A 22,589-nucleotide genomic window follows, 5' to 3' on the forward strand; every position below is an offset into this window, starting at 1 on the left:
GTGCTGCACTGTTCTATTCGTCTAACTCTTACCCATACCTTCATCTGTGGAATAACTATTTAATATTAAACCACAAAGATTAATAATAATCATCTCAAGAACATTGGACAGAAATCATACTGCCCACTCTATCAGGAAAGATATATAGTTGGCTCTCCTTGGCTCTATCATAACTGAATAATTATCTGGGTGTTCCCTCTTTGAACAGCTCAGTTTCATGGATAAGAACCAGGAAGATCCTAGCTCCCTGAACGTGGCAACACAAGTGGATATAATGTTATAGCAGCATAATGCATGCTTGTCTTCATGGGTCAGGGTATTGAGTATAAACATTAGGAAGACGCATTGTAGGTGTATAGGAAGGACTTGGAGGCTATGGAAAGAGTGAAGAGGTTGACCAGGATATTGATTTGATTGGAGAACATTGGTTATTATGGATTGTTTTCTCCAGAGCATCACCAAGGGGGAGGACCTAGTAAAAATAGATAAATTATGAAGCGAACACAGACTTTTTTCCTCAAGGTAGAAATATCAAATACTGCAGGGCATAAGTTTAAGGAGAAAAATTAAAGGAGATTTGAGAAGCAAGATAAACAAAAATTGATAGGTGACTGGAACTTGCTGCCTGAGGAGGTGGCATTTGCAGGTACAATACAGGTGCACAACCTTTTATCCGAAAGCCTTGTGACCAGACACTTTTCGTAATTCGGAATTTTTCGGCTTTTGGATTGGAAGATTTTTAGCGTAGGTTTTAACGGCTGGCTCAGTGGTAGAGTGCTCGGCTCATATCCGCAAGGTCGCGAGTTTGCGCCTCGATCCCGGCAGTTACTCGATCGCGAGTTTGAGTCTTCAATGTAGTTTTTTCTTGCAGAATAGGAGAGAATAGGGAGGGTTAGGCTGGGATCATTCTCTGCGAGATGATCTTAGTGTGGGAGACAAGTGTAGGAGAGGTGTACTGACTGTGTGGGCAGAACTTTGGAAGTGATTGCCCACCATTCTCAAAAGCCGCTGTGTCTCCCTGTCCCTCCAACTCCAGAGGAATCCGCTCCCCTATGGGCCGCTATGGCGACAAGTGGCAGTTCGCCCACAGCCCGAGCTGCGCCACCCCAAGAACAAGACGTACCTTGCACACCATCAGCTCCTGTCCCTACGGGAAGCGTGTTCCTCTGGAGTTGGAACGGGGCTGGGCTGCTGCTGGCTGTGGGTCTCTGGGATCTCCGTGCTTGCAGTGGGCCTGGGGGTCGGTGTCCCGTTGGTCCTGACGTCTCCGGTGACTGGCACTGACCTGCTGGCATCGCCGACGTGAAGACAGTGCAAAGCCCCCGCGCCGGTGCAATGGGCGGGGAGCTGGAGAGGGGAGGGAAGGGGTCACACACATGGCCGGGAAGCAGAGGGGTGTAGGTGGGGTGAAACTGAAGGGAGCGACAATCTGCTGCTGCCTGCCCGCTGAGTTAAAAAGTTCCCAGGCAAGACTCACGATACACTGTATATCGTGAGTCTACCGTGGGAACTTTTTAACTCAGCGGGCAGGCAGCAGCAGATTGTCAATTATTAACCCTCCCGCGCAATATACCCTCACCTTCTCTTTTATGAATGGGGATTTAGTTCCCCTTTCTTCGAGGACCGACCGGAGGTTCCGCTGTCACCTCTGCGGGCCGCCCTCGGTGAACGTCTTCAAGGACCTTTCTTCATGGACCGAAAAAATGTCCGCTATTCGGAGCTTTTCGTTATTTGGATCTTCGGATAAAAGGTTGTGCACCTGGAGTAGTATTTAAGAATCATTTAGACAGACGTGAAATGCGGGAGGAGAGGTATATGGACCATGAGGCCTGTAGATGAAAGTGTGTAGCTTGGCATCATGGTCAGTGCAGACATGGTGGACCAAACAACCCGTTTTGTGCCGTTCATGTTCTAACATTGCCCATCCATTCCCCAACAATTACTCCATCAGCCACATCTATGCAATTCAATTGATTGAGGTATCTTATAAACTAAATTGAAATAGTGAAAATAACCGCATGTACTTCATATCCAAGGTTAACCTGGATTTCTATTTAATCTACTATTGATATTTGGGATATTTGGCTACCTTAGTAAATTAACTCCTGCATCAGTGTGAGTCAGATTAGAGAAAGGTGTGCAACAATGTTGTTTTGCGGTACTTTACCTTGAATCCCATAGGCCAGTGAATAAGGTACAGATCCAGATATTCCAGCTTCAGGTCACTTAGGGTTTTAGCACAGGCGTTCTTTACCTGATCCTTTGCATGAAAGGTGCACCACAGCTAACAGGAAACAGAAATCTCTAATCAGCATTGTTGCAATTTCAATGCACTAAAGTTAAAATACACTTTTGTTCTCCTTGCATATTATCTACATACATGATTATATTCTCTTAAGTTTGGAATTAATCAAATATTCATTTATAACAGTCAATACCTTAGACAGATTTTAAAAAAAAGAAGCTGTATAAGGGTCTAAAATGTAACAGCAGCATCAATTTCATTATTTTTATCTCAAAATAAATGTACCGAGTACAAATTTAGGAAAGAAACAGAGACATTCAAAGTAGTCTTCTTTACCTTGCTAACAATGAAAAGGTCTTCACGTTTTACAATTCCAACCTTAATTTTCTGAGCAATAGCTTCACCAACTTCTTTCTCATTTTCATATGCAAATGCACCATCGATTTGACGATATCCAACGTCAATGGCTTCTTTCACAGCCACTGTCACTTTACCTGGCTCAGACTGAACAATAAAGTGCTTATAAATTTTAAAAAATCAAATGGAAAGACACAGCTCAAATAGAAAATAAATATAAATGACCATCAATTGAAACAAAGTATTTCAAAACAGAACATATTTTAAAAAAAATCACGTGAGTGACTACGTGAAGAAGGGCCGTCCGTCTGCGTGCGCGTCATTACGTCTGAACGCAACACGCACGACGGACTGGCAGGCATTGAGCCTCCCAGGCCGTCGGGATGAGCAGGTAAGGAAAGTTGAAATCACTTACCTGCGTTCTTTCGGGCTTGAAGTTTTTTTCAGAGCCCAGATGTCGAGGAGACGGCCCGCGGGGATGTCGGCTGCCGAAGACCGCAGCCTTCCAAATAGCGGGCGACGGCCTTGTTCCCGACATTAGCGCCGACAGCAGAATCGGCAGGAGACTTTGCGCGGGAGCAGGAGCTCCATGGTTGCCCTGCGGGACGTAATGCCACCCGCAAGTCTAAACTAACCCGTTGACTCAGATGAGTCCGGGGAAGAGGGATACCCTCCCTCAACGGAGAGCGTCTGAGGACGACTTCTCCCACATGGAGCAACTTATGGAGAAGTTGCTCCAACAATAATCTGCTCCAAAGGAGCAGTATCAGCACGGCCTACAGCAGTGCCGGTGCCGGGAGCCTCGCACATGGGGCAGCCCAATGTCTTCCCCATTGAAGGGGGAACTACATGTGGAAGAAACCACTTTGAATCAGAGTACAAAGAGAGGGGGGGGGGGGAAACCTTCCCAGGGACAAGCAGAAGAAAGGAAGTAAGTAAGTAAGTTTGACATATTGCACTGTTTAAGTCAACACCAAAATGCTTTACATAAAAGGAATAATAAGCTTCCATACAAACAAACAGAAAATAAGTGCTTCTGCAATCATCCAGGTTCCACTGGGTGCTTCCCTGGATGGAATCTAGCTCTTGACAGCCCGGGTATTATGGAGAGCCCGCAGGCAGCAGCACCTGTTTTCAGGGCTGCACAAATGTCTCCTGCTCTAAGGAGAGGAGCATTCATGGTCCTTTTCAGTCTGACCAAAGCTAGAATCTCATTTAGGTCCACTGGAAGGGCCATGTCAGCACAGGTATCCTCAGGGGCCTGCGGCAGCACCTGTTTTCAGGGCTGCCTACGAACCTCACTCTCAGTGGAGCGGTTCACTGAATCCGGTGGTAGCTTGAAAGCTGGGCACGGAAATATGATCAGAGTCGTCTGTCAAGGCAGATTCAAAATAATGGCCAGAATTGTCCTACAAGGCAGGCTCAGTATGATGAGGTTTCAGACTAGACCCAAGCAGAGGTCGGGAGAAACATGGAATCCACACTCCTTACCAGTCCTACTCCCAATCAAAGAGAGGAAAGGAATCCGCATCAGGGGCCTTTGGGCTTACCACAAGACCACCGGTAGCCATGGAGGTAGGTGGGTCTGGGTTTACTGAAACAAGGGATTGTGGAGCAGTTACATGGTGGTAATTTACTCTTGTGTTCTTGTTCAAAATGACAATAACAAGAAATTTCAGAACGGGGTTTTTAAAAACAGATAATAACGTGATAATTTTACTGCACAACATACACAGGTTCCAAGCAGACTTGGAACTCGGACTGGAATTGTCTTCGAGGCAGGCCCAGTATTTTTGGGCAGGATTGCCATTCAGGACATGTGACAGATGGAGGATGTCACTTCATCCAGGTGTAACTCATTTGTGCAGTATAGACTTTTAGAAACAGTAATTTTGTTACGGTTTAACCACTGTTTTATAGGAGCTTCCTATAGAATGGTCACATGGCATGCATCGACCTCAAAGATGCATACTATTCGGTGTCTATTCACTAAGAACAGGAGATATTTGAAGTTTAACTGGATGGTATGGATCTGCCAAATGGGTTGACATCAGCTCCTAGACTATTGACAAAACTACGGAAACCAATTCTGGGCCTACAAAGGTCTCAAAACTACATAGTCATGGCATATTTGGAGGACATTTTCATTTTGGAGTCACCAAGAATTGGCAGAAGCACGAGTCAAACAAACCAAAACCCTGTTTGAAAGAATTGGTTACCTCATCTATCCAGTTAAATCAAAATTGACACCTACAAGGGTAATTGATTACCTAGAATTTACTATCAAAAACAGTAAATATGTTGGTGACTTTGCCTAGGGGCAAACGACAATATTAATTAAGCCTGCAATGACCCGATAGTCAAATTCTAGCCATCTATCAGGCAAACAGCGAGTGCAGATAAATGTGTCCATATACCATGATATAAATATATACACACATGAATAAATAAACTGGTAGTGCAAATAACAGAAAGTGGTTGCTAATAATCAGAGTTTTGTCCGAGCCAGGTTTAATAGCCTGATGGCTGAGGGGAAGTAGCTATTCCTGAACCTGGTTGTTGCAGTCTTCAGGCTCCTGTACCTTCTACCTGAAGGTAGCAGGGAGATGAGTGTGTGGCCAGGATGGTGTGGGTCTTTGATGACACTGCCAGCCTTTTTGAGGCAGCGACTGCGATAAATTCCCAGCAGTACGGGCCTTTGCATTACCAGAACTTACAGCAAGCAAAGGAATGAACACTCAAATTATGTGCAGGCCGAATTGGCAAACTATGGATTGCCAGCTGAGGCCATTGTTGAAGAACTATGGTGGATAACGAATGGGAGACAGCTCAGGGAAATTTTGCTCGAAAGCCATCGAGGGTTCTTCAGACCTATGCAAGCGGCTAAGGATGGGGAGACACCAACACAGTCTAAAGCTGTGGGGGCAGATGGAATGAGCAGGAGTCTGCAATTCCCCAACACATGGAATCAATTACCCAGAATTGTTGGGGGCACAATATGGACTCAAGCTTCTCTGTAGCGATATGCAACTGGTGCTTGTTCAAATTCAGATTGATAACACCACTGCGGTGGCATATATCCATTAACAAGGGTGGTGTAAAATCTGTATCTTACGAGATTGTCGAACCTCATTTGGCACTGGTGTATCGAGAGGAATATTTGGGAAATCTACGAGGTAGATATAACACGGTGACAGATGCTGGATCATGAATGTTTAATAACAACACAGAATGGATGTTGAATCAGACAGTATTTAACAAAATAACTACACGATTTGGCATACCAGATGTTGATCCGTTTGCATCTAGACTAACCATTAGTTACCCAGATATGTGTCCTGCGAGCTGGATCCAGGAGCAAGGCAGTGGATGCTTTCTCCCTCAATTGGGGAGGAATGTTTATGTATGCTTTCCGCCAATTTGTCTCACAAACCGATGCTTGACAAAAATCAAGCAAGACTAAGCCACAGGCATATTGGTAGTGCCAGATTGGCCTACTCAAGCCTGATCCCCAAAAATTTTGGGAATTATAGTCCAGCCAGTAATGGCTGTACCCAAGAGCAGGGACCTCCTAGTGAACCCAGTTACAGGGAGCAATCATCCACTATATGAACGTATAACTTGTTGGTCTGCAGATTCTGAGGAGGCCATTTCAAGGCATAGGACTGTCCGAACAAATACAACACAGTTCGGATAACGGATGTCTTGGAGTTCCTATCAACTGTACTATAATTATAAACTAAGTTATAGTGCATCTATAGTGCCAGAGGCGCACTCTCCTCCAATCTGATGCCGGAAGCAGGGCACAGTTCGATAGGAACGCACCCCTTTACAACAGAATTCATGAAGGGAATTTACAATTTAAGACCTCCAAGGCCAAGGTACACTGACACATGGGATGTGAGCGTGGTACAAGCCCTACTTTGACAGTGGGGACCGCCTATAACTAACCCTGAAGGTGGTATGCTGACAAAGAGTCCAGACACTGCAAAAGCTACGGTTGGACTACATGACCACCAATATGAACAACATAACATTCCTAATCAGGAACCTGATAAACAGAGCAGGCCAGGAATGCCAGGGATGGAGATCCAGTTCTTGGCATATCCAGAGGACCAACGGTTGTGTGGGTGGTAACATACTAACACCACTATCTGAGAGTTACGGAGAATCTCAGAGGCACAGAACAATTGGTCCTCATCAGCCATAAAAAACCACACCAAAAGGTGTCAACTCAAACCATCTCCAGATGGTCAAAAGAGGTAATGGCGGTAGCAGGAGTAAACATTTATATGGTTAAATCTCACTCCACCAGGGCTGCATCTACGTCGGCAGCAAGAGCTATGGACGTGCCCCTTGACGACATCCCAGTGGCTGCAAGATGGACGAATGAAATAACGGCCACCGGTTTTATAACAAACCTATAACCGGACTGGGGGTGTTTGCACGTACCATTTTAAGTTCTGTCCCTTAGTTTCCCCCCCAAGGTTGGGAGGGGTAACTTTTTTAAAAACTTTTCTTTCATTTAAAGCATCAGTTTCTTTACTTAACTACGTAATGTCTGAATGCTTTAATGATTACACGCATCCATGGTCATTCCATTCAGTGTGTGACGCCTGGATTCGTAACCGGCGTAAAATCAGAGCTTTGAAAACTTCGCGTAGTCACTCACGTGACTCCGAAGTAAAATAGTAAGATTAAACGAGAACTTACCAGTTTGAAGTTTGATCTTGATTTTATGAGGAGTTACGATGAGCGATTACGTGCACACCGCTCCCACCCTCATACTATCAAGGTCATATGGAAGTTCTAGTTTCTTCACAATCTTACTATTCTCAGGTCTTCTTTTTATCTGTGATTTAACACCGCTGCTTTGAAGATTGACGCGCACGCAGCCGGACGGCCCTTCTTCACGTAATCGCTCATCGTAACTCCTCATAAAATCAAGATCAAACTTCAAACTGGTAAGTTCTCGTTTAATCTTACTATTCTAAATGTAGAGTCCCTACACTAGCAGAGAATTGCAGACTTTCACAAAGTAGTTATTCACAGCTACTCTGCCAGCACCTCTCAAAAGCACAATCTTTATCACCAAGGAGAACAAAGGCAGCAGGTAATGGAAACATCACCTGCTGCTAGCTCTTCAAGTTGTACATTATCCTTCCTTGGACACACATCTTTCCCCTTCATAGAAAATGGGTATAAACTCTGGCACTCTCAAATCAAAAACACTATTGATATACTTTGCCAGAAAAAACTGCAATGGCAAGTTAGTGGGTGAGCTCCAGCACCATCTAGGGGAATTTGCTGGTCTTGCTAACAACACCCACATTTCACAAAATGATTACAAATCTAATGGCCAGTTCTCACGGTGCGACCTGAAGCAAGATGTCACCCAAGTGAAGTGGTCGTGGTCCAGCACGAGTTCCGCACGATATAACGGGGGGTAGATAGAGTTCCCACGGTACTCGGCATTTCTGTTATTTGTGCGAGTGACTTGTCCGTCTCCCGATCTTTCCCGTTAATCTTGAATGAACATCGTGGACTGTAGTGTTGTTAATCACGTGACACAAATGATGTTACTTTTTTTCACACACTATATTGTTTTTTTTCACCCGAGCTCTTTAATGAGCTGAAGAATAATCTGTTTTTTTTTAGACAAATGTTGTTTGGTGTGATGCACCTTCTCTCAATATGTGCAAGAAGTCGTCTTTTTATTTTGTCAAATAGGAATAAAGACTGTGTCTCACATTGACCGTGATGATTGTCTTATTTTATTATCTACTGAGAGGTGAAACTTTCAGTCTGAAGAAGGCTCTCGACCCGAAACGCCACCCGTTCCTTCTCTCCAGAGATGCTGCCTGTCCCGCTGAGTTGCTCCAAGCAACTGGTGTCTATCTTCAAAGGACTGACCACCGGGCTGGATGTCGGGGCTGGCATGTTGCGTTTCACAGACCGAACTGTCCAATTAATAGTAACAGATGGGCACTCCCTCTCAACCACATTCTCTTGCCTTCTCCCCATAACCTCCTGACAGCCGCACTAATCAGGAATGTATCTATCTCTGCCCCTATTCTTCACCCTTTTGACAGTAGTTTTGTTTTATTGGAGACGCGGGAGACAGCGGATGCTGGAATACTGAGCAAAACACGAAGTGCTGGAGGAACTCGGTGCATTTGTGTTTAAGAAGGAACTGCAGATGCTGGAAAATCGAAGGTACACAATAATGCTGGAGAAACTCAGCGGGTGCAGCAGCATCTATGGAACGAAGGAAATAGGCAACGTTTCGGGCCGAAACGTTGCCTATTTCCTTCGTTCCATAGATGCTGCTGCACCCGCTGAGTTTCTCCAGCATTTGTGTGTGGGGGTGGGAGTTGGGGGGAGGGGGGGAGAGAGATAAGGCAGCCTGAAGAAAGGGTCGCATGTCCATTTCCCTCCGTAGTTGCTGCCTGGCCCGCGGAGTTCCTCCAGTCTTAGAAACTGCTTTAGACAAAAAGAGACACAAACTGCTGGAGTAAAATAGCTCAGCAAGTGAGGTACCTGAACACTCAAAATGAAAAAGAATGAAAATGTGATTATTTCACCTCCCTTCAACTATTTTGTGTTTCAGCATGAGAGGGATTATAACATTAGAGACATTCATCTTGTAGTGATATGTTAATGAAGAATTGCAGACATCAATCTGATAGTAAAAAATATATTTATTTAACAATGAGGTAAAACAAGCACAGACAATCAAACTGCTCAGTTACTCACCGTTCGCAGGAGTTCCCACGGTACCCGCAAGAGTTATTACGGATATCGCACGGGCCACTGCGTTCATACAATGTTGCAACGCTCACCCAAAAGTGCTCAAGGCACTCTTGGAGAAATTCAAAAATGTTTGAATTTTCTCCCGACCTTACCAAGTCACACGACTACCTGCCGTTAATGTTAGTGCTGGAGGTCCTCGGTGGTCCACGAATGCCGTACTGCTATCGCAGAAGGTTCCCACGATGTTAAATCTTGCTTCAGGTCGCAGTGAGAAAGCCCTTTAAGGATACTGGTTACACCAGACGACAGGTTCTGACAGAAATATTGCAAATGTGCCCTGCCTCAGCCAAACTGCTCTTGTACAGGAACAACTGACATTTATTCAACCAAACATATCACTGGTTGATGGTACTGGAGGGGTTCAATGCCAATGTTATCAATTGTCATTCTACAAGAAACAGCAGCAGGAGGCAGAATGGTCCTCAAACCCATTCCACCATTCAAAAGATGACAGCCAACCTAACATTAGCTTAAACTGCACTTTACTGCCCAATCACCATAAACCTCAATCCCAGCAGCCTAGAATTCGCTTTACACATCCTCTAATAACTTGGCCAGCGCAGCACTCTGGAGTACCGAATTTCAAAGATTCATGATCTTTAAAAGATTCCTTAACTGACAACTTATTCCAAAACATTGTCCACACCTATTCTAGATGTTCCCATGATAGGAAGTCCTCCAAGTATCTACCCTCTTAGTCACCTCAGAATATTGTGTTTCAATAAAATCACTTCTGAGCGTAGACCCAAACTGCTCAATCATTTCACACAAGACAATCTCTTAATTCCAGATATCAACTTTCTGGCCAATACTTACTTTGGCACCATTAGACCACATTTAGGCGTTGGTCCTAATATGGGAATTTGAGACAAATTCCAAAGACAATACAAGAGATTGCTCCTCCACATCATGGATGCAGCTTATCAAGTGCAATATCAAGGAATCCAAATACAATGCATCAATGGAAATGAGGGAGTCATCACTCTCTAATCATACCTTGAAGAAGCTGGTTCTGATAGTTGGAGGTTAATCATTTGAACCACAGGACATCACTCCAGGAGGCCCTCGGAGCTATCTTCAGCTGCCTCAATGACATTCTCTTCATAAGGTCAGAAGTGAAGATGTTCTTTAATAATTGTTTAGAGTGTAGTTCCATTTGTTACTCCTCAGCTAATGAAGTGGTCCATGCCCACATCCACCAAGACCTAAACAGCACTGGGTGATAAATGGCAAATAAGATTTGTGCCAGACAAGAGCCAGGCAATAACCATTGCCAACATGAGAGCCTGACCACCTCTCCGTGAATTCAACTACGGTGCCATTATTGCATCCTCCCCATTAACATACTGAACATCAGCATTATCCAGATACATATTTGGACCAACCACTCCAACAGTATAGTGATGTGCAATGCTATCATATTTAATAGCCTTTACAATATCTGGCATCAAGTATCTATTGTGGCTATAGTGCAAGTCAGGTTGCACGTCCTATGAATAGCAAGTGATTATCAGTTTCCCACCTATAAAGCACAAGTTAAATGTGTGATACTCATTACTTGCCAGGACGAATGCAGCTCATGAAATGAGTTGGGTATGAGACACAAAACTGACTCCAATATCTAGACATCAACATTTTCTCACCCAATTTCCATATTTCTCAAAATCAAAAACTTACTGAACTTAGCCTTCCATATGATCAACAACTGTAGGCACAGCTCTCTAGGATAGAGAATTTAAGAATCAATCCAAGTGAGGAACTTTCATCCAACCAGTCTTAAACATCCAAGAGAATATGATCTTCAGTTTTAGCCATTCCACCAATGGGAAATATTCCCTTATACATCACCTCTGCCATGTTCCTGTAGAATCTTGTATGTATTTTAGATCACATGGCGCGAGAACATTAGAAAAAAAATCTGCACAATGTTTCCACATATCCTAGAATAACCTACTCATATTTTGACTCTTTGTTGCACCGCTTCCAAGATAAGTATGTAATTTTAACATAAGGAAGCAAAAACTACACAAGTCTATTTATGGCCTCAACAAAACCTTTATAACTACTGTAAATATTGCTTATTCTTATAGTCCAAAGCTATTGTAATAAAAGATTAATGTTATTCAGCATTCCCATGACTTGTTTAGTTTAGTTTAGAGATATAGTGCAGAAACAGGCCCTTCGGCCCACCGAGTCCACGCTGACCAGCAATCCCCGCACATTAACTCATGCCTGCACATACGAAGAACAATTTACACTTATACCAAGTATACAGTGCATTCAGAAAGTATTCCGACCCCTTCACTTTTTGTTACATTACAGCCTTATTCTAAAATTGATTAAATTCATTTTTTTTTATCATCAATCTACACATAATACCCCATAGTAAAAAAAAGCAAAAACAGGTGCTTAGAAATTTTGCAAAGAAATTAAAAAGAAATAACTGAAATATCACATTTACATAAGTATTCATAACCTTTACTCAGTACTTTGTTGAGGCACCTTTGGCAGCGATTACAGCCTCAAGTCTTCTTGGGTATGACGCTACAAGCTTGGCACAGCTGTATTTGAGTCATTTCTCCCATTCTTCTCTGCAGATCCACTCAAGCTCTGTCAGGTTGGATGGGAGGGTCGATGCACAGCTATTTTCAGGTCCCTCCGGAGATGTTCGATCAGGATCAAGTCCGGGCTCTGGCTGGGCCACTCAAGGATATTCACAGACTTGTCACAAAGCCACTCTTGCATTGTCTTGGCTGTGTGCTTAGGGTCGTTGTCCTGTTGGAAGGTGAACCTCCACCCCAGTCTGAGGTCCAGAACTCTCTGGAGCAGGTTTTCATCAAAGATCTCTCTGTACTTTGCTCCGTTCATAGAAACATAGATAAACATAACAATGGAGTAGGCCATTCGGCCCTTCGAGCCTGCACCGCCATTCAATATGATCATGGCTGATCATCCAACTCAGTATCCCGTGCCTGCCTTCTCTCCATACCCTCTGATCCCCTTAGCCACAAGGGCCACATCTAACTCCCTCTTAAATATAGCCAATGAACTGGCCTCGACTACCCTCTGTGGCAGAGTTCCAGAGATTCACCACTCTCTGTGTGAAAAAAGTTCTTCTCATCTCGGTTTTAAAGGATTTCCCCCTTATCCTTAAGCTGTGACCCCTTGTCCTGGACATCCCCAACATCGGGAGCAATCTTCCTGCATCTAGCCTGTCCAACCCCTTAAGAATTTTATAAGTTTCTATAAGATCCGCTCTCAATCTCCTAAATTCTAGAGAGTATAAACCAAGTCTATCCAGTCTTTCTTCATAAGACAGTCCTGACATCCCAGGAATCAGTCTGGTGAACCTTCTCTGCACTCCCTCTATGGCAATAATGTCCTTCCTCAGATTTGGAGACCAAAACTGTACGCAATACTCCAGGTGTGGTCTCACCAAGACCCTGTACAACTGCAGTAGAACCTCCCTGCTCCTATACTCAAATCCTTTTGCTATGAAAGCTAACATACCATTCGCTTTCTTCACTGCCTGCTGCACCTGCATGCCTACTTTCAATGACTGGTGTACCATGACACCCAGGTCTCGCTGCATCTCCCCTTTTCCTAGTCGTCCAGTTCATCTTCCCGCGATCCTAACTAGTCTCCCAGTTCCTGCTGCTGAAAAACATCTCCACAGCATGATGCTGCCACCACCATGCTTCACCATAGGTATGGTATTGGCCAGGTGATGAGCGATGCCTGGTTTCCTCCAGATGTGACGCTTGGCATTCAGGCCAAAGAGTTCAATCTTGGTTTCATCAGATCAGAGAATCTTGTTTCTCATGGTCTGAGTCCTTTAGGTGCCTTTTGGCAAACTCCAAGCGGGCCATCATGTGCCTTTTATTGAGGAATGGCTTCCGTCTGGTCACTCTACCATAAAGGCAGTGTTTCCACTTTGAAGGAAATTACCCGAAATTCGGGAAATTCTGGTTGTCTTCAGGTAATTTTAGGGAAATGGGAGGGAGAGAGGGAGAGAGAGAGCATGAGACATGACACATGAGAGCAGGTTGGAAAAAAGGAGACAACGAAAGCTGTTGTAGGCAACGAAAGCTGCCTTGCATAACACTGTACAAGTGAGTAACAGAAGTAGGCAGATACGGTGTTGTTACATAGATCCGTTTTGCCTTGTTCTTCTTTGTGTTGTTAATGTGTACCCGCAAAAACCCCCCAACAAATAGCACCCAGGAAGCAGTTTTGAAAAGTTCAGTAAATACCATCAAATTCCAGATAATTTGGGATTCTATTTCAGGAATTTTTTTATGGAGCTGTGGATGCAGATGGCCTGCTTGGTGGAGTGTTGCAGATATAGTTGTCCTTCTGGAACTTTCTCCCATCTCCACAAAGGAACTCTGGAGCTCTGTCAGAGTGACCATCGGGTTCTTGGTCACCTCCCTGACCAAGCCTCTTCTCCCCCGATTGCTCAGTTTGGCCGGGAGCCCAGCTCTGTGAAGAGTCCTGGTGGTTCCAAAGTTCTTCCATTTAAGAATGACGGAGGCCACTGTGCTCTTCGCGACCTGCAAAGCTGTATAAATTGTTTTATACCCTTCCCCAGATCTGTGTCTCGATCTATGATGTCTATGGACAATTCCTTCTTGGTTTTTGCTCTGACAAGCACTGTCAACTGTGGGATCTTATACAGACAGGTGTGTGCCTTTCCAAATCATGTACAAACAATTGAATTTACCACTGGTGGACTCCAATCAAGTTGTAGAAACATCTCAAGAATAATCAATGGAAACAGGATGCAACTAAGCTCAATTTTGAGTGTCATAGCAAAGGGTCTGAATACTTATATAAATGTGATATTTCAGTTATTTCTTTTTAATTGCTTTGCAAAAATTTCGAAACACCTGCTTTTGCTTCTTCATTCTGTGGTATTGTGCGTAGATTAATGATAAAAAAGTGAATTTAATCTATTTTAAAATAAGGCTGTAACGTAACAAAATGTGGAAAACGTGAAGGGGTCTGAATACTTTCTGAATGCACTGTACAAACCCAAGCCAATTAACCCACAAACCTGTACGTCTTTGGAGTGGGGGAGGAAACCGGAGATCTCGGAGAAAACCCACGCGGTCACGGGGAGAACGTACAAACTCCGTACAGATAGCACTCATAGTTGGGATTGAACCCGGGTTTCCGGCGCTGCCAGCGCTGTAAGGCAGAAAATCGCCCGCTGCGCCACTTGTTATGGCAAATGGACATCCCTCACTAAACTGCAACATTTAATGTTTTTTTTAATAAAATGGGTATTGTTTTTTCCACAATATCGCATTAAATTTATTTTACAACTTTCTTGCCCACTCATATTCTTTTGTGAATTCCATGTTTATTATAGCCCAGTTAACCACAGGTATATATCAGCACCCATGAATAGATTAATGAATAAAATAAAGGATAATTTGTAATATCGACTATAAATAATTGGTCAATTACTTTATTTTGTGCTGCCCACTAATTATTGTCTGTCAATTTGAAAATAGTCCATTTGGCACTGCTTTTTTTCCTCAACCAAACCGCTAACCATGCTAATAAACTATCTTCGACCTCAAGAGCTTTATCCTCATCACACCTCATCAAAAATTCCTTAGAAAATGTAAATACTCTACATCTACTATTTTAGATGCATATTAAAACGCTGCTACCTGTTTAAACAACTTTCCTTTCATAAATCATGCAATGATTTAGGAGCTTTGTAATTATCTCCTGAACTATAGCGCAATTCCTGGAAACACGGAGTCTAACCTGGAACCTCAACTTAATAAAACACATGTCCCTATGATTTGGTTTCAAACTTGGTATCCCAATTTTCCCCAACGCAACGCAACTGGCATGCACCAGTTTACTTGTGCACATCTTTGCATTCTGCCCAGCCTCGAGGCAGATATTTATTTCAATTTCTCTTGCATGATTGTTGAATTCTCCTGCAATATTTAAAGCATTTTCTTTCTTAAAATTCATAAGCATCGCTCTCAAAAATCGCTAGTTATTGTAGTCACCATTCTTAATAAACATGCATTCTTCTGTGCAAAACCCACTCAGATTGTGGCATCTTTCAGCCTACACTTTATTTTCAAGAGCATGTCACCACATGCATTCCTCTTTGCACCTCCATAGGCTCAATTCTTGCAGCATAAATTGCACCCTTATAATCATCTCAGTATTTTAATTCCACTTTCTTCACTCTCCCACAAGTCAATTTTTCATTTGTATATATCTTAATCTTGCAACGTGCATCCAATTCTAAACTGTACCAACAAACCTCCCTCCATATGGTACCAAAGAAAACTTATGGAACAGGAAGACATTCCATCCATCTAGCTCCTGCCTGCAGAAAAATATCCACCCATCTAAAATCCACATTTCAGCAAATGATCAACAAGTCTCTCCTCAACCATCCTTTCATGCAGAATTCCACACCCCTACAAAGTTTTAAAAACATTTAACTACCTCATCCTTCTAATAAATTGCTTTAAAACTATTAACTCAAAAATTGCTAGCTCCCTTCAGCTAGTTTAGTAAATACACCCCAAATCAAACAGATCAGTCAATCAATAATTATTTCCTTTCATATATCGTTTATTCACAGCTCAATCCTTATTTTGTTGATTTGATCCTTTGTGTTATCCCTACTACTGATATGGGATTAGTGACATCAACAGAATTATATCATTTGCAATAAGCATGTCTTCTTTGTACATGCCAATCCACCGCCAGTAGATTCAGTAGATTTACTTCATCCTCAGGGCTTGAATGCTTTCCTGCTATACATTGCCTCCCGTCCTTCAGTAGCTCTGAAACCAGTGCTCCCACTATCTCAAACAGAAAGATTGCCATTAAGCTGTAAAAAAGTGATACGCAACATTAAGTAAAGCCAACTAAATGTGTAGGAACTGGTTTAAACCAAAGACAGACACAAAAAGCTAGAGTAACTCAGTGGGACAGGCGTCATCTCTGGAGAGAATTAATGGGTGGCGTTTCGGGTCCGACCCTTCTTCAGACTAGTCAGGGGAAAGGGAAACATGAGATATAGACGATGACGTAGAGAGATAAAGAACAATGAATGAAAGCCAAGACAGGTTCCACGTGTTCAACTTCTCAAGCTCAACAAGCTGTGAAACATGGCAGCTGAAGAATCATGAGACAGATTTGCTGTAGTTTGGGATGGCATCCAGCTCTTTGCCACTTACTTCCATGTTATATGCCAATGATAAACAACTTGATCAGTTGCAATTACTTCCAACTGATTTCAACATAATTGAAATGGAAATAAATGCTGAAAATTCCCAGGTCAGACTGCTTCCACAAGAGAAAGTTATGTGTCTGGTCAATTACTTTCTTTGATCTACATTCTCTCTTCATAGAAATAGAAGGTGTTGAAAACCATTTCAGATTGTAAAGTCCACACTGCTTTGCTGTAGTGCAACAAATTCTGATTATCTGTTCACTTTTCACCCAACCCCATGATATCCAGAACGCCATTCAAAAGTACTTAACCTTTAGTAATATTGCAACTAACATCTTCTTGCATATTGACGACTGCTTTGGTGCCACCTCCTGCACCCACACACAACTGACTGACTTCATCCACTTCACCACCAACTTCCATCCGGCACTCCAATACACCTGGACGATTTCCGACACTTCCCTACCATTCCTTGACCTCACCATCTCCATCGCAGGGGACAGACTCCTGACCGACATACATTATAAACCCACTGACTCACATGGCTATCTGGACTACACGTCTTCCCACCCTGCCCCCTGTAAAGACTCCATCCCTTACTCCCAATTCCTCCGCCTACGCCGCATCTGTTCCCAGGATGAGACATTTCATACCAGGGCATCGGAAATGTCCTCGTTCTTCAGGGAACGGGGATTCCCCTCCGCCACCATAGATGAGGCTCACACCAGGGTCTCATCCATACCCCGCAACACTGCTCTCTCTCCCCATCCCCGCACACGCAACAAGGGCAGAGTCCCTCTGGTCCTCACCTTTCACCCCACCAGCCGGCAAATACAACACATAATCCTCCGCCATTTCCGCCACCTCCAACGTGACCCCACCACTCGCCACATCTTCCCATCTCCCCCCACGTCTGCCTTCCGCAAAGACCGCTCCCTCCGCAACTCCCTCGTCAATTCTTCCCTTCCCTCCCGCACCACCCCCTCCCCGGGCACTTTCCGTTGCAACCGCAAGAAATGCAACACCTGTCCCTTCACCTCCCCCCTCGACTCCATTCAAGGTCCCAAGCAGTCGTTCCAGGTGCGACAAAGGTTCACCTGTATCTCCTCCAACCTCATCTACTGCATCCGCTGCTCTAGATGTCAGCTAATTTACATCGGTGAGACCAAGCGTAGGTTGGGCGACCGTTTCGCCGAACACCTCCGCTCAGTCCGCCTTAACCTACATGACCTCCCGGTGGCTCAGCACTTCAACTCCCCCTCCCATTCCCAATCCGACCTCTCTGTCCTGGGTCTCCTCCATTGCCAGAGTGAGCAACAGCGGAAATTGGAGGAACAGCACCTCATATTCCGTCTGGGGTCCTTGCGCCCTTATGGCATCAACATTGAATTCCCCCAATTTGGCTAGCCTGTGCTGTCCCCTCCCCTTCCTTCACCCTCTAGCTGTCTCCTCCCACCCTCCCTTCCGCCCGCCCTCGGGCTCCTCCTCCTCCCTTTTTCCTTCTTTCTTTCCCCACCCCCCATCAGTCTGAAGAAGGGTTTCGGCCCGAAACGTCGCCTATTTCCTTCGCTCCATAGATGCTGCTGCACCCGCTGAGTTCCTCCAGCAATTTTGTGTATCTTCTTGCATATGGCGTGCACAGCCGAAAGTTGTAGGACAACTTGTTCAATTTGAACTTATTTGATTCTGCATGCCTGGTTGCATTCGTCGAAACAGGGTGGTCCACGTGAAGGTTGCAATCTTCCACCCCGCAGCTAACGTAAAGAGGTAAAGGGATGACAGATGGCACAATGGGCTAAGTGTTCAGCTGGCAACCGGAAGGTAGCTGGTTCGAATCCCGCTTGGAGTGCATACTGTCGTTGTGTCCTTGGGCAAGACACTTCACCCACCTTTGCCTGTGTGTGTCCTTGGGCAAGACACTTCACCCACCTTTGCCTGTGTGCGTGGATGTAATTATGTGAAGCACTTTGGGGTCAATGCAAGTTGACTAAAAATGTGCTATATAAATAAAGAAATTTAAATTTAATTTAAGAGTATCAATATCTATGACAGCTTCAGTCCAGTCCAAACTTTGGCAACTAACATTCTTCATAATTCTTCATCTCAAAGACAATGGCTGGCTCAATGAAATCAGTAGGTCACAATTTCCTGTCAAACTGATTGATACCAAATCTGTTATTTAAAAAACTGTACAGAACTAGATAGTTAAATGCAAAAATATAAATGCTCCTGGCCATCAGAAATTGTCCATGCGTTAGCACTGTGATGCAAATACGCTGGTCTAGAAATGTTAGTGTACCCTGGCTTAATAGGTATAGAAACTGGGTGCCAAACAGCCGATTTGGTATGGGGATCCCTCCTGCAGCTATGAAGCAGGAATTGTACACCCAAAGTGTTGTCTGAATAGGTAAGGAGACTGCCATACAGGGAACTGGTCAGTTGGATGGCAGCCTAAACATTGGGAGCAATCAAGTGACAAGGGCGCATGGGCTGGAGACATAATTCACTGCAAGAAGTGGAAAGGAAAATAACAAAAAAAGTTCAATTCACAACACAAACATGGGTTGCATTGTTTAAAAATTAAATGCTTTTCCATACCCAGGTTTATTTCCTCTCCTCCCACAGATACATTCAGGGGCGAAATACAACAAAAACTCACGATATAGAAACATAGAAATTAGGTGCAGGAGTAGGCCATTCGGCCCTTCGAGCCTGCACCGCCATTCAATATGATCATGGCTGATCATCCAACTCAGTATCCCGTACCTGCCTTCTCTCCATACCCTCTGATCCCCTTAGCCACAAGGGCTACATCTAACTCCCTCTTAAATATAGCCAATGAACTGGCCTCGACTACCCTCTGTGGCAGAGAGTTCCAGAGATTCACCACTCTCTGTGTGAAAAAAGTTCTTCTCATCTCGATTTTAAAGGATTTCCCCCTTATCCTTAAGCTGTGACCACTTGTCCTGGACTTCCCCAACATCGGGAGCAATCTTCCTGCATCTAGCCTGTTCAACCCCTTAAGAATTTTGTAAGTTTCTATAAGATCCCCTCTCAATCTCCTAAATTCTAGAGAGTATAAACCAAGTCTATCCAGTCTTTCTTCATAAGACAGTCCTGACATCACAGGAATCAGTCTGGTAAACCTTCTCTGCACTCCCTCTATGGCAATAATGTCCTTCCTCAGATTTGGAGACCAAATATTTCGGGCACGTTTGACTAATAGTGTCTCGATATTTTAAAAATTGCTGTCTCATGCCATGCTCTTTCTTTGGTAAAGTGCGACACCACTTTACCACTTCTGCAACTTTCATCGAAGCTTAAAACAAATCGTCCATACCTCCACAACTCGACGCCAACTATGTGACTCAATCGCCGCAACCCTCCCACCTCCCATCTCAAGTTCTCTCCTATCCTCCCCACCCCGTTACTTTCTGCCGGGCAAAGCTCGTGGGGCAATTGCCATGGAAATTCAATTCAATTTAATTCAACTTTAATGTCATTGCACAAATACTGAGTATGGGTACAACGAAATGCAGTTTTGCGTCAATCCGTAGTAGTGCAATATAGAAAATTAAATAAAAAAAGAGGACACAGAATAATAAAAAATACAGAATAATTAAACAATGGGGACGGAGGGACCGGAGGAATCTATCGGCGGGACTCCGAGTTCAGCAATGCGACGGTATGATTGTAGAAGCTGTTCCTCATCCTACTGGTACGAGACCTGAGGCTCCTGTACCGCCTCCCTGATGGGAGGAGGGCAAACAGTCCATGGTTGGGGTGGGAGGGGTCTTTAATGATCTTCCCAGCTCGTTTCAGACACCGTTTTCGGTGGAGGGCATCCATGGCAGGGAGCGGGGCGCCGATGATGTGCTGCGCGGTTTTCACCACCCGTTGTAGTGCCTTCCTGTCCGCAACAGTGCAGCTGCTGTACCATACCGTGAAGCAGGCGGTCAGGATGCTCTCGATGGTACACCTGTAGAAGTTGGTCAGGATCTGGGGGGACAGGTGGGCTTTCCTGAGCCTCCTCAGGAAGTAAAGGCGCTGCTGTGCCTTTTTGATCAGCTTGGAGGTGTTGAGGGACCAGGACAAATCCTCCGAGATGTGTACCCCGAGGAATTTGTAGCTGGAGACGCGCTCCACCTCAGTCCCGTTTATGTGGATGGGGGTATGTCTGCCCCCTCTGACCTTCCTGAAGTCGACAATAAGTTCCTTCGTCTTCTTGGAGTTGAGGACGAGGTTATTATTGGCACACCAGGTTGTCAGGTGCTGGACCTCCTCTCGGTAGGCTGACTCATCGTTGTCACTGATCAGTCCTACCACAAATAAACGATGCTGAGTGTTCCTTCAACAGAGGAAAATCTTGACGATTTGAAGCTTTGAACAAAGATATCACATACACAAGTTCTTTATTTGAGGAATTGGTTGCACGCTCTCGTTTTAACGAGGGTACACAAAAAAGCTGGAGAAACGTTTTCTCCACAACTCGTTTTAACGAGCACGTTCTTTCTTTCCCAAGGTGGGAAATTGTCCCACTCGCCCCCAACCCCGCATTTTCCCCAGGAAAATGAGCTGACTCGAACACACGTCAAGATACAACACAAGTTTATTAAATCTACTCACCCCACACACTCATCAAGAGTTCACGCGCGCCGCTGACCGAACGCGTGCACTTCACTATGCCCGGAGCGCGCTCCCCCCCCCCCCCCCCCAACTGTTGCGCGCGCGACCCAACTCACTCCTCCCCCAACTGTTGCGCGCGCGACCCAACTCACTCCGCCCCCACCACTGTGGCGCGCACACCATCCTCCCGCCTGTCACTCTTCTCCACGCGCGTACTTTTTCTTTCCCCTCCACCTAAACTTCTCGATCGGTCACCATCTATAACACAGTCACAGACCCAACCCGCCGGCCGTTGGCCGCACACACCAAGTGATCCGTCGGGCCGGCGAATGCCTTGGGTCGGTTCGTCCGTTCAATGCGAGCAGGGAGGGAAGGAGGAAGGAGAGAGAGAGGCGCACCCCCTCCCTCCTCAGGCCATTCATCATCAACCCAGAAGGTCGACACAAACTGCTGGAGTAACTCGGCGGGACAGGCGGCATCTGTGGAGAGATGGAATGAATGGGGTGACGGTTCGGGTCGAGACCTTTCTTCAGACTCTTGAGCTACTCCATCATTTTGTGTCCATCTAGTAAACCAGCATCTGGAGATTATCAACACAGAAGCCACACGGAGGGTTAATATCTGCCTTGATCGTCGGACGGCGGCAGGGTTACTCACTTTCCAGGTGCCCAGCCCGATGTTGGGCACGCGACATCCGTTGTTGAGGGTGATAGCCATGGTATTTGCGAAGCCGGTGGAAGGTTCTGGTAAACAGCGCTCCCCGGGTTTAAATGGAATCCCACAACTCAGCCCACTGGTGCCAGCTCCTCCTCCCACTAGTTGCCCGCCCACTGTTGTCTGTCCCTCCCCTCGCCCCTCGCCCACAGCGCAAGGTGCACGAAGCAAAGGAGTGGCCGCAACAGATCAGTAAATCGGGGAGGGTAGGGAAGATGAACACAAAATGATGTACAGAAGTTGACACCTGGAACATCGGATTCAATAGATGAGGTGGAGGAGGTGCAAGTGAACCTCTGCCTCACCTGGAAAGACTGTCGGGGTCCTTGGATGGAGTCGAGGTGGGAGGTAAAGGGACAAGTATTGCATCTCCTGCGGTTGCAGGGGAAACGACCTGGGGAGGGGGTAGTTTGGGTGGGAAGGGACGAGTTGACCAGAGAGTTGTTGAGGGAACGTTCTCTGCGGAAAGTTGAAAGGGGTGGGGATGGGAAGATGTGTCCAGTAGTGGGATCCCGTTGGAGGTGGCGAAAATGTTGGAGGATTATATGCTGTATGCGACGGCAGGGGCATTCCTGAGCTGCAAGACATAATCCAATCACTGAATCACATTAC

General features: G+C 45.0%; 1 protein-coding gene across 2 annotated transcripts in view; it reads right to left on the reverse strand.

The window, feature by feature from the left end:
* Positions 1 to 22,071, reverse strand: part of LOC116983880 (aldo-keto reductase family 1 member B1-like) — a 36,101-nt gene extending 14,030 nt beyond the window's left edge. Inside the window, exons 1-3 of one of the 2 annotated variants that reach the window (XM_033037768.1) lie at positions 21,921 to 22,071; positions 2,582 to 2,749; positions 2,168 to 2,284 (exon numbers count right to left, since the gene is read on the reverse strand). In XM_033037768.1, the coding sequence (XP_032893659.1) occupies positions 2,168 to 2,284; positions 2,582 to 2,749; positions 21,921 to 21,980 (345 nt within the window). In that variant the 5' untranslated portion in view covers positions 21,981 to 22,071. Of the gene's footprint in view, positions 1 to 2,167; positions 2,285 to 2,581; positions 2,750 to 10,411; positions 10,625 to 21,920 lie in introns of those variants that run through there. The other variant, XM_033037769.1, reaches the window with a different exon arrangement.
* Positions 22,072 to 22,589: the final 518 nt, after the last annotated feature.

The sequence above is a fragment of the Amblyraja radiata genome, chromosome 19 (assembly GCF_010909765.2).
Source record: "Amblyraja radiata isolate CabotCenter1 chromosome 19, sAmbRad1.1.pri, whole genome shotgun sequence".
Taxonomy (NCBI): Eukaryota; Metazoa; Chordata; class Chondrichthyes; order Rajiformes; family Rajidae; genus Amblyraja; species Amblyraja radiata.